General features: G+C 43.1%; 1 protein-coding gene across 3 annotated transcripts in view; it reads left to right on the top strand.

Moving 5' to 3' along the window:
- Positions 1-12,576, top strand: part of DDHD1 (DDHD domain containing 1) — a 70,867-nt gene that overhangs the window by 39,060 nt on the left and 19,231 nt on the right. For all 3 annotated transcript variants that reach the window (XM_061462559.1, XM_061462558.1, XM_061462557.1), the window contains 2 exons: positions 5,337-5,443; positions 5,580-5,686. In XM_061462559.1, coding sequence (XP_061318543.1) covers positions 5,337-5,443; positions 5,580-5,686 — 214 coding nt within the window. The remainder of the gene's footprint in view (positions 1-5,336; positions 5,444-5,579; positions 5,687-12,576) is intronic.

The raw sequence follows: 12,576 nt of genomic DNA, 5'->3' as shown, positions 1-12,576 counted from the left end.
AGTTCCAACCCCCCTGCCATGGGCAGGGACACCTCGCACTAAACCATATCACAAAAGGCCTCGTCCAACCTGGTCTTGAACACTGCTAGGGATGGAGCATTCACCTCCCTGGGCAACCCATTCCAGTGCCTCACCACCCTAACAGGAAAGAATTTCCTCCTTATGTCCAATCTAAACTTCCCCTGTTTAAGTTTTAACCCATTACCCCTTGTCCTATCACTACAGTCCCCAATGAAGAGTCCCTCCCCAGCATCCCTATAGGCCCCCTTCAGATACTGAAAGGCTGCTATGAGGTCTCCATGCAGCCTTCTCCAGGCTGAACAGCCCCAACTTCCTCAGCCTGTCTTCATACAGGAGGTGCTCCAGTCCCCTGATCATCCTCGTGGCCCTTCACTGGACTTGTTCCAACAGTTCCATGTCCTTTTTATGTTGAGGACACCAGAACTGCACACAATACTCCAAGTGAGGTGTCACAAGAGCAGAGTAGAGGGGCAGGATCCCCTCCTTCGACCTGCTGGTCATGCTCCTTTTGATGCAGCCCAGGATATGGTTGGCTTTCTGGGCTGCGAGCACACACTGACGCCGGCCTGTGTTCATTTTCTCATCGACCAACACCCCCAAATCCTTCTCCACAGGGCTGCTCTGAATCTCTTCTCTGCCCAACCTGTAGCTGTGCCTGGGATTGCTCTGACCCAGGTGTAGGACCTTGCACTTGGCATGGTTAAACTTCATGAGGTTGGCATCAGCCCACCTCACAAGCATGTCAAGGTCCCTCTGGATGGCATTCCTTCCCTCCAGGGTATCAGCCAAACCACACAGCTTGGTGTCATTGGCAAACTTGCTGAGGGCGCACTCAATCCCACTGTCCATGTCAGTGACAAAGATGTTGAACAAGACCGGTCCCAACGCCGATCCCTGAGGGACACCACTCGTTACTGGTCTCCAGCTGGACATTGAGCCATTGACCACAACTCTTTGTGTGCGGCCATCCAGCCAGTTCTTTATCCATCGAGTGGTCCATCCATCAAATTGATGTCTCTCCAATTTAGAGACAAGGATGTCGTGTGGGACAGTGTTGAACACTTTGCACAAGTCCAGGTAGATGACATCAACTGCTCTACCCCTGTCCATCAGTTCCGTAGTCCCATCATAGAAGGCCACCAAATTGGTCAGGCAGGATTTCCCCTTAGTGAAGCCATGCTGGCTGTCACCAAGCACCTTGTTGATTTTCATGTGCCTCAGCATGCCTTCCAGGAGAATCTGCTTCAAGATTTTGCCAGGCACAGAGGTGAGACTGACTGGTCTGTAATTCCCCGGGTCATCCATTTTCCCCTTCTTGAAAATGGGGGTTATATTTCCCTTTTTCCAGTCGTCAGGAACTTCACCTGACTGCCAGGATTTCTCAAATATGATGGCAAGCGGCTTAGCATAAATAGTTTGGATGTTCTTTCACACTCTGTTAGAACTGGGTTATTTACTAGTTCCTTCACTTAAAGTAATTGTTGCTGTGTGGAAGTCTATGCTTTATTCATAAAACCTTTCTAAACTTTAAATGCTTTTAAGCCTAGAAGCTTTAGAATTGGGTTTTGGATTGCTGTTTGCCTGATTTCCTTCTAAACTTAACTGTTTCTGGATTCATCTAGCTAGCCATCATACTCCTTCATGCAGAGAAAGTTAAGGTGTCTTGGCAATACCAAAGAACTGTTCCAAAGAATATTCATTTAGATTTTAGGTCCCTACCTTTCCTGGTGCTAGTAACTAGGATTTTGTTCAGACGGGTATGTTTCCCTTTTGTTTTGGTTACTCAGAGACTCTAGGAATGTTGATGTATTCGCTGAAATTTTATCTTCTTGATAATCTAGAAATTTCTTGTGGCTGAAGTTTGGCTCTCACACAAGCGTCCTGAGAGGCATGTTGTGTGGGGTGATAGTGCAGAGGGTTGCTTTGTGCTTTGCAAGGCTAGGTCAGTTCTGGCCTTAAATCAACTCTGATTTAAGCAGATCCTCTTGCTGAAATACTCCCCCTACCTCCCCACCATCATGGGAAGGACATTCTGCCATCTCTTTAAATTAGAGACTAGAAGATTAGGAGTGCACTCAAACCAGGCTTTAAAAATAGAGATGCTGATCATTTGCATTTCTTGGCTGTTTGGTCAGGCCATCTATAATGGCTTTGGAAGAAAGGATGTTCCCTCTTCCCCCTCTTTCTTCCCTCTCTTCCCCCCCCCCTCTTAGAAAGTAGGTTTCAGTTATGAAAAAGTGTGTTTTACCAGCTTCAAAAATTTGGTACACTGTTGAGCTGCTTTTTTAGTATCATAGTGGGCCTTTCCTGGGAAAAAAAAAAACAACATGACAAAGTAGGAGTATTCATTATCTTTGTAGAAAATGTTTTTTCAAGACATTGGCTTTCATAGTCTTTCCTCAGTGAAGTGTGTTCCTCTTGCTGTGCAGCTGATAAGGCTGAAGTAAAAACGTTGAAGGCATTTTGCCCAAAGCCATCATCTTTATGCAGAACTCAGGAGCTGCTTGTGATGGCTGAAATTCATCTCTATGCTTGTTCCAACAGACTTATCTGCCTTCAGCTCTTCTACACAGTCTAAATCCTGCTAGCAACCTGTGTCCAAACAGAGCAACAGCTACCCTGGGAGATTAAGAACAAGTTTGGTCAATACTTCTAACTTTTTATTTGTATTTTCACCTCCAGTGGAACCTCATGGGGGAGCTTTGGGCAGGTCCTGACTTCATCTTGCAGCTATCTGCTCTGTACTCTTGACTTAGTTTTAAAGGGGCCTGAAACTCAGGACAGGGGCTTGGCAGAGTTGTTTATATAGGGGTGCTTGTTGATGCAGAAAGTGCTTACGAAATGGAGCACTTAAGTGATTACTGCCTCAGGTACTGCTAGTGATTCAGGTTAAACTGTCTCATTTCTACTGAAGGAGAGCAGAGGAGTATTAATATATTCAAGGAAGGTATCTCAGCTACGGGGTTAAACCTACATGTATTTGGACTGGTGGAAGTACAGATGGGAGAGTAATGTGATCATGCCTTTGGTTGTAGCAATCATTAAAAGGGGTTTGCTTTGAAAATGGGAAAAGAAATATTGAAACCCTGGGCTTTGCTTCAAATAAAAATCCCTCTGCTGCCTGGAACTGGGAGGCAGCTCCTCAAAACCCAGCACTGTGGCCCCTTGGTCAGATTTAGTTTGTTGTGCTCATCTTCAAAAATGCTAATACCATTGGGAGTCAAGATTCATGTAAAGGAAAAAAAGGAAAAAAACCAAACACTTTCACAGTTTGGTTGCTTAATGATTTTGATAGAATGCACAGATATTTTACTATCTTGTATAATTTTTTACTATCTTGTATAATGATGGGGCTACAGAACTGATGGACAGGGGTAGAGCAGTTGATGTCATCTACCTGGACTTGTGCAAAGCGTTCAACACTGTCCCCCACGATATCCTTGTCTCTAAATTGGAGAGACATCAATTTGATGGATGGACCACTCGGTGGATAAAGAACTGGCTGGATGGCTGCACACAAAGAGTTGTGGTCAATGGCTCAATGTCCGGCTGGAGACCAGTAACGGGTGGTGTCCCTCAGGGATCGGTGTTGGGACCGGTCTTGTTCAACATCTTCATCACTGACATGGACAGTGGGATTGAGTGTGCCCTCAGCAAGTTTGCCGATGACACCAAGCTGTGTGGTTCGGTTGATATGCTGGAGGGAAGGAATGCCATCCAGAGGGACCTTGACACACTTGTGAGGTGGGCTGATGCCAACCTCATGAAGTTTAACCATGCCAAGTGCAAGGTCCTACACCTGGGTCAGAGCAATCCCAGGCACAGCTACAGGTTGGGCAGAGAAGAGATTAAGAGCAGCCCTGTGGAGAAGGATTTGGGGGTGTTGGTCGATGAGAAAATGAACACGGGCCGGCGTCAGTGTGTGCTCGCAGCCCAGAAAGCCAACTGTATCCTGGGCTGCATCAAAAGGAGCGTGACCAGCAGGTCAGAGGAGGGGATCCTGCCCCTCTACTCTGCTCTTGTGACACCTCACTTGGAGTATTGTGTGCAGTTCTGGTGTCCTCAACATAAAAAGGACATGGAACTGTTGGAACAAATCCAGAGGAGGGCCACGAGGATGATCAGGGGACTGGAGCACCTCCTGTATGAAGAGAGGCTGAGAGAGTCTGGGCTGTTCAGCCTGGAGAAGAGAAGGCTGCATTGAGACCTCATAGCAGCCTTCCAGTATCTGAATGGGGGCCTACAAGGATGCTGGAGAGGGACTGTTCACTAGGGACTGTAGTGATAGGACAAGGGGTAACGGGTTAAAACTTAAACAGGGGAAGTTTAGATTGGACATAAGGAGGAAGTTCTTTCCTGTTAGGGTGGTGAGGCACTGGAATGGGTTGCGCAGAGAGGTTGTGAATGCTCCATCCCTAGCAGTGTTCAAGACCAGGTTGGACGAGGCCTTTTGTGATATGGTTTAGTGTGAGGTGTCCCTGCCCATGGCAGGGGGGTTGGAACTAGATGATCTTAAGGTCCTTTCCAACCCTAACTATTCTATGATTCTATGATTCTAATTTCATACTGAGTTGAATTCTTTATTGATGGGCCATGCACACAACAAGTAAAGTAGTTTGTTTTTTTTTAATATGCCATTATTCCCCTTTTCCTCCAAACAGAGAGGGCCAGATATACTTTGGGGATTAGGTATTTTAAGTTTCTCATATCCCTTGAGGGAGGTGCGTCAGTGCTCATGTTCAGATACACTTTAAAAGTTAAAATTGTCTTTTAAAAGGACAGTTAGCCTTTTCATCTGCTGCTGCACGTTGAAACACTTATAAATGATACTATTTCTCACTCTGAGAGCTCTCAAGCTTTCCAATTTGGTATGTAAAATTAAAATAAAATTCTGACTTTTCAAGCAATATTTTTAATATTTTTCTGTATGTTGAAAAGTACCTAATGGCTGATTTCAGTGATTCAAGATTTTCAAGTTGGTGGTCAAATTCTTAATTTTCAGTCACATTTTACCCCAAACCACTAGAGTGAACAGATATCTTTCAGATTAATCTACATGGTTTATGTTAAGCCGATGGTGTAATATATTTAAAGTTTTTTAGACTCTTTTCAGCATGTAATGCACAGAATTTTTCATTATGAGAGTTTAAGTGCTTCATAACAAAAGCACGAGGTTGAGGTAATTAGTTATGTTAGTAAGCATTGAAAAGTAGTAATGCAGGAAATGTGTTGTTGCTAAATGCATTTGCTGTATTTGATAAAGAGCACCAACAGTAGCCTTTACAGGAACATGTTCTTTTTTTCTCTTTTTGTAGGATGCGAGATGCTGCAAGAAAAATAGAAGAAAAGTATTTTTCTGATATCTCAACGCTTGCTGAATTTCTTCCAGTTGAATGGAGATCGAAACTTACCCTCGATGAAGGTACATTGCTTGGTTCTTCTGCTGCAGTCTGCAAAATTATCCCCAGAAGTTCATGCTGTGTTCTATGCCCATGCCTTGTTTGGATTTTGTCGTTCTCCTGTATGTAACTCAAGTCTCTATTTTTGTTTTCCCTCAGACACTGTGGATTCCATTACTCCAGATAAAGTACGAGGTTTAAGGGATATGCTGAACAGCAGTGCAATGGATATCATGTATTACACCAGTCCTCTTTACAGAGATGAAGTAAGTGTGGTTTTATGTTGTTTTTACTAGAGCAGGGCATAGAGGCTGAAACAAATTGGACTTAGGAGTGTAAGAAATGTTTCCTTCTGAGAGACCCTGCATGAAGAATACAAACACTTTGCTAGTGTGTAGTGGTCATACATAGTAATCAAAATACAGAATTTTAAGAGTGAGAGGAGTAGAGAAACAGCAAAAAGTACAATCAGTGTAATTTATTTAGAGCAGAAATAACTATCTAAAATGGGAGCTTGGAAATGTGAAGGGTTATTTACAGGATTTTCTTGCAACTCCATGTTCAGAGCAATGGGAGGCCGTAGAGTTGAGATTATTCTTACCTCTTGCAAAATCCGTAGGCATTTGTCACTTAATTTTTGTCAGTTCTGAACTCAGATGTGATGGCAGCATGTGCAAACATACCTGAACCAGTTCTAATGCCCCTGTGTATTTGCCTTGCAGGAAAAAACAGGATAACCCTCAGTTACCTGTTTGTTAGAGGACTGTTTGTGTACTGGATGCTCCCATCTTACCTTGCCACATCTGTGCAGGCGCATGTGTGCTTTTGTGTAGGTGTAGAGTGACACCGTTAATCAGAGGGGAAAAGCCTTGAATAAATCGTAAAGTAGCCTGTAAAACATAGAATGGTTTGGGTTGGAAGGGACCTTTAAAATACATCTAGTTAAAGTCCCCTGCAGTGAGCAGGGACATCTTCAACTAGACCAGGTTACTCAGAGTCCCATCCAACCTGACCTTGCATGTACAGTGCTTCACCTCAGTAGCATCCTTTGTGTATCACACTTACTGCAAAACCCCTGTGGGAATGTTTTAGGATTAGTTTCTATAGGAATCACAGTTTTTTTCTGTGTTGACTACATTATGTATGGTAATCTTTTTGCAGACTTGGTGCTCTGTGAATTATTAGACTGGGGTTGGGGGAGAGAGACTTTCAAAGTTTATATGGGGATTTGATGCTATCGTTCATTAAAATTAGGTATGTTTAAGTGTTTCAGACTCACAACGTAATTCTTAAACCTAATCTACCTAAGAACATTTCTTTTCCTGATAGCAGCAATGATGGTGAAATCACTACAAGCGTTAACACTGCCAATAGGTATGCAAAAGCTGTGCTTCTCCTGTCACTCAGTAATGCGAAGTTCAGGACTCCTTGGTTCTTCACTGTGTATAGGGTTTCTCTGGCTGATGCGGAACTGAGCAAGAACTATCATGGCAAGTGGTGAATACTGTTGGCAGCTTCAAAATTGATTTTTTTTAATTTATTTTCTTTTTTTTAAGGCTGCATTAGAGGCTTGGCATGGTGTGGACCTCTTAGGGGAAGCAGTCTAGTGAATAAAGTTCAAGTATGCTGTCCAGCAATGCATGAAAAATTTAATTCATTGCTCAGTAGAACAGTAGTTTTGCAGGTTTATCACCATTGAATTGGCAAATAGCATGAGTGCTGTAGCTGTGCTTAGATCTGATTGCAAAAGAGTAAGTTGGGTTTTTTTTCATCAAATTAAGTGAATTTTCTTGGAATGCTTGCAGCAGTCAACACACAAGTTGATCATACTTTCAGACTGCACTGATAAACGTAACTTTCTCAAAGCAAAGTTGTACAATTTGAATTTCAAGTATTTGTCAAAAAAACAAAAGTGCTATTTCAGATAAGACGTTAAAACCCTGAAGAACAGGTTTCTGAAATGCATCTTTGTTATTGCAGTCAAAATGTTTGGGATGAAGGTTTTCTTGTTCATTCAGCTACAGAGTTTGTGTTCTGCCAGTGAGTTGTCACAGATGCGACTTCTTGTTTGATTCTGCTCACTTGTTTAGGAGTTGTGTGAAGCTCATAGTCATTAAATAGGTTTTGTATGTTTTTTTCACCTTTCATTTTGCCTTTACTTGCAGAAAGGAGACTTGTTTTGGTTTGGGGTTTGTGTTTTGGGGGGAGTTTTGTTACTCTTCCTTATCCCATTTTATATTCCGTGACATAACCTTGCAGAGTTTAAATGCAGCTGTATCAAACGGAGCGTTCTTCTGGAAAAGGTTGGTGGTTTTTCACATGTTCATTGTGGCACTTTGTTCTGAGTGCTCATTCCAGCGTGGAAATGAACCTTGTAACCTTGTCTTCAAGTATTCGCATAATCACATGTCCTTGGAATTAGTATTCCTACTTGCCACTTCATCATGCCAACATGATTCTTTGTATGCTGTGGGCACTCCTAACACTTTCCATACAGAAATTCTGAAAGTATCTCAAAAAGAGCTAATTAAACTTTGCTGTGCCCTTGTGAAATAGATTGAGCAATGTGGTGAGTTCAACCTAGATAAGAGTAAAGCCGCTATTCATCTGACAACACTCAACAGTACTTTGATATGAATTTTCTTTCTACTTCCAAGGATTTTCCCCACATCTGGAAGTAACATAACTGCTGCTTGAAAGCATTTGACCACTCTTAAACAACTACCTTCTTTCAAGGGGGAAGAAACCTTGTCATAGTGGCTTTCACATGAGAGGACAAAGAGCTGTTTCAGGTGCAGCTGAGTTGCTCTGCTAAATGTTACAGGAGCATGGGGATGACCTCCTCTGATTTCAAGCATTGTTTCTTCTGCAGCATGGTAGAATATCCAAAAGGTGCCTCTGACTTCTGACATGTAATGTGATAGCAGGCAGGTATTAATAATTCAGTGCAGCCCTATGAACGTATCAGTCTGGTCTCAAAGTTCACTCTCAAGGATGTCTGCAGCTAATAGATTCAGCTGTGGCGTTTGTGTGTGGCTGCAGGTGAATTGTACAGTGCAGGTCTTCATCTGTACAGTGGTCCACAGACTGTCCTGAATCCCTCTTTAAACATTATACAGATAATAAGGAAGAGCAATTAATTGGTATTTTAATGCACACATGCCTGTGAAATGATAAACAATCATTTCACATTTTAATTCTGACCTTGCTAGTGCCGTCTATGGTAACTTAATCTTGGTTCTTAGTGTCTTCAGTGGGTGACTTTGTTTCACATCTCTATCACTGAAGCTTCCTGTTTCTTTAATAATAAATAGCTGTAACGGATTTAAAAGACTAATCCATGCATAGCAAATTTATTGTTGTCACTGTCATTATATCCAGTGCTATATCCAAGTGCTTATTTTACTGATCTTCATTGTATTTACTTGCAGGCTGATTATAATTCTGTAAATTATTGATATGTCTTGGCAGGAAATGCCTTTAATAGAAGATAAATATTATTAACATCCATCATCCCAAGATCACTACAGATTTAGCGCCACTTCTAAAGAGCAGGAAAATGTGGTGGGTATTGAAGGTTTCTCACCAGTTGAGGAAAGGAAACAAAGAAACCAGGTTCTGGGCTGCGGTGGCTCTGGGCTTGGTGTTGGAGTGACATTACAGGCTGTAGGAGGACATGGGAATGCAGTGTGATGCAACCAACATAGTATTGCTTCCTTGGACAGACTTCACTTGAAATGGCTTGATGGTTTGCTACTACACTCATATTTAAAAAGGAGGATTAATGACTATACTCTTGAAATTCAGACAAATGTTAACTTTTTCTAGAGCTTTCATCATCCGTCTTTGATAGGAGGTTTTGCAGTGGAAATGTCCTGCTCTTACGCACTCCTTTCAGCAATAAAAGGCAATTGTTTTATGTGTGTTTGAAAATGAGATGGATGTAAGGCAGGGAATTTTTACCTGAAGACTGTTTTAACACTGGTTTTGCTTGTTCTGTTGAGCCTCATAGTCAAGGAGCAGCACTTTCATGGCTGGTTTAGTTTATTTGATTGTCCTTGAATGTATTTTCAGTTAGAAAGTGATGGGTTACTGTTCTCTCTGAACCTGAACTTAGTCTTGAATGCAGTGACTTGGTTGAAAATGGGTTAGACTCAGCTCTTCAACAGCAAAAGGAGGACTTGGAGAGACTCTCAGTTTGGGACATGTTGGTAGTTCCTCTTCTGTAATGTCACTGAGACACGCAATCATTCCTGTCTGTTCATACAGCTGAGTTCTGGCCTCTCAGCCTGTTGTTGTGACACTTCTTTTACCCATCAGTGATGCCACTAGGAAACACAATGACTGTTGTATTCTGGAGGGTCAACAATCTTACCTTCTCTGCATTGTGTGCTAGCATGTTCTCCTGGTTCATGTAAGGAAACGCTCCTTATCTTTGCTTTCATGGTCCTTTACAATCCATCCTTGAGCTGTAGCAGTTTCACTGGTTTCAAGGACCTTCTACTACCTCGAGTTGGCTCACACACCTTCTTATTGCCTGCTTGCTGAATTTCAAGTGAGTTTGCGCTTTCTCCTGAAGTTCTCTTGACATTTGGAGGGAGCCACTTGCAAAACTGAGAGTTCCTTAGAGCTCCTTAAAATTCCTTTCCCATGAAGCCTACCAAAACAGTCACGCTATTCAAGCTGGAGGGATCACAGAGGTCAAGTTTCTTCCACTTCCTTTTCATATGTAGCTGCCTGTTATTTTATTCCCTCTTGGGCTTCAAGCTGTCCAGCGGGTGAGGGTTCTATGGATACAGTAGAGAGAAAGGACCTCTGAAAGTTACAGGAAGGGCATGATCAGAGCTGAGAGCAGTCAGAGCTCAGAAGAGGACAATCAGCATAGCCCAAGAGGAGAGTAAGTGTTTTTGTTAGCTTTGACAGATCAAAGAAGTTGGGATGGCAGTGCCCTCTCCAAGTTTTGGCAGCAAGCAGGTCACTGAGGATTTGAGCAAAAGCAGTGCAAGCTCTGCATTACTTCTGTGCTTAAGGTGCCAGCAGAGGCTTTGTTTCCTTCTTTTCTTGAAAAAAAAAATTTCCTGAGGGGAAAATGTCATCTTCTACCCTGGTACTTTTGGCATGCACTGAAAAGCCCCTTCAAGCCCAATGATCTGCCCGCTAGAACGAGTGGGGGGTGAAGTTCTTCCTCCTGCCTGTGTTGTGGTTTAGATCCAACTGGTAACTCAGCACCATGCAACCATTCACTCACTCCTTCTTCCCCACTTCAGGGCAGGATGGGGAGGAGAATCAAAAGAATTTAAACCTCATGGGTTGAGATACAAACAGTTTAATAACTAAAATAAAGTGTGGTGATAATAGAAAGAATACCAACAGTAGTGATAGTAGGAAATAGCAAGAGAAGAAATGACAAGTGGTGCACAATTGCTCACCACCCACTGACCAATCCCCACCCCAACCCGAGCAGTGATCTGTCCCTTCTGGGTAACTCCCCCCAGTTTATATACTGGGTACGACGTGCTGTGGTATCGAATACCTCTTTGGCTAGTTTGGGTCAAGTGTCCTATCTCTGCTTCCTCCTGGCTTCTTGTGCCCCTCCTCAGTGGCAGAGCATGAGACTGTCCTTGATCAGGCTACTTGGCAACAATTGAAGCATCAGTGTGTTGTCAGCATTGTTCTCAAATTGAAGCCAAAACACAGCACTGCACCAGCTACTAGGAAGAAAATTAACTGTTACAGCTGAAACCAGAACAGCCTGGAACTCCTTGGTGTGGGTCCAGGAAGTGTCTGTCTGTCCACCATGCACAAAGCCAACTCCCCTTCTGCTTTGCAAGAAACAGACATGCTTGTTTATGACTGTGTCTTTCAAGGCTGCTTTTGCATCAGAGGAGGAATGAACATCTGTTTTGTATGCTGGTGCCAGGGATTTAAAGGTTTGCTTTCCCAGCTCAGCACAGAATGCTGTTAATGCACTAAAGGGCTTCAGCAGCTCTTCATGTTTCACTGCGTACACAATTACTTGCTCCCCATCACGATCCAGCAGTTCAGGCTTACCCACCACCAAAGAGATAGTTAGAGACATGATCTTTCTGCTCTCATTATCAGCCTTGCCGCAGCTCCTTCTGCCTCAGATGACAGTGGCATGTCTCAGCAGATTCAGACTCCCATCTTGTCTTTATAAAACATATGCCCTTGCCACCAGGATTCCTGAATGGGTGGAATAGGTGGGCTGTTATTCTCTGCCTTCTTGGAAGCCATATGCCAAGCAGGCATTCAGCTGGAAAGTGTAGAGGATTTTTAGCATGATCAAGTCCAACAGCCTGTTTCTTGGTCAGCAGTCTGGTTTATGGTCCCCTCAAATTGCACAGCTGTCATGATGGCTCTCCGTGAATGTGCAGAAAGACTGTTCCTTACTTCGCGTTTAATTTGGTTTGCGAAGGGCATAGAGCATTTAACCTCAGTTAGTCAGAGCATGAACTGATGACTTCTGAGCAACTTGAGCCTGTGGTCTTGAGTTTCCTGCATGGAAGATCTATTGGCAAAACTTCAGCTGATAAAGGGAGCTTCAGGAAACTAGTAATGTAGTAATCAATCTCCTTTTCATGGAGCAGAAATGAAACACAATCCCAGAAGAGCTTCACAGGAAAACAGCTTCATACACATCTGCTGAGTTGTCTGGTGGCATTTTTAATCCATTCCCCCCATTTTGCTGAGGTCGTTGAGGGCTGGAAATCAAGTCTCTCCCTTACCCTTTGGGACCAGCGTAGGACATGCAGGGAACATGTTCAGTTCTTGGATGCTGCTCTGTCAGTCTGTATCACAGCCTGTCTGGAGTGCCTGTGGCTTGAGCAGGTCTGAAAATTTAATAGTTCATAGGGGCTCTCTCCCTAGCTCGAGCATTGTGAGGTGCTTCCTGTGCCTGATTATGACTTGCCATAAAATCAGTCTCAGAAATGTGGTGGCATTAAAGGCTCCAGTAAAGTCCTGTTTTATTTGTATTTCATTTTCTCTGGGTATCTGTGACTATTTGCAGTCGTACATCTACAGGCTTGTAGCATTTTAATCCTCCACAAAACTTTTTGTACTGAAATAGTTGGTCTGCAAAAGGTGCTTAGGGAATTTTTCCCTAAAAATCAGAACAGGGGAAAGGGACTTTTCT

The sequence above is a fragment of the Pezoporus flaviventris genome, unplaced genomic scaffold, assembly GCF_033815535.1.
Source record: "Pezoporus flaviventris isolate CSIRO_AGI_PZ_B2104156 unplaced genomic scaffold, CSIRO_AGI_Pfla_v1 ptg000035l, whole genome shotgun sequence".
In the NCBI taxonomy this organism is placed as follows: domain Eukaryota; kingdom Metazoa; phylum Chordata; class Aves; order Psittaciformes; family Psittacidae; genus Pezoporus; species Pezoporus flaviventris.
Note: the sequence above shows the minus strand (reverse complement) of the source record. Positions and strands in the feature narration are given on the sequence as shown.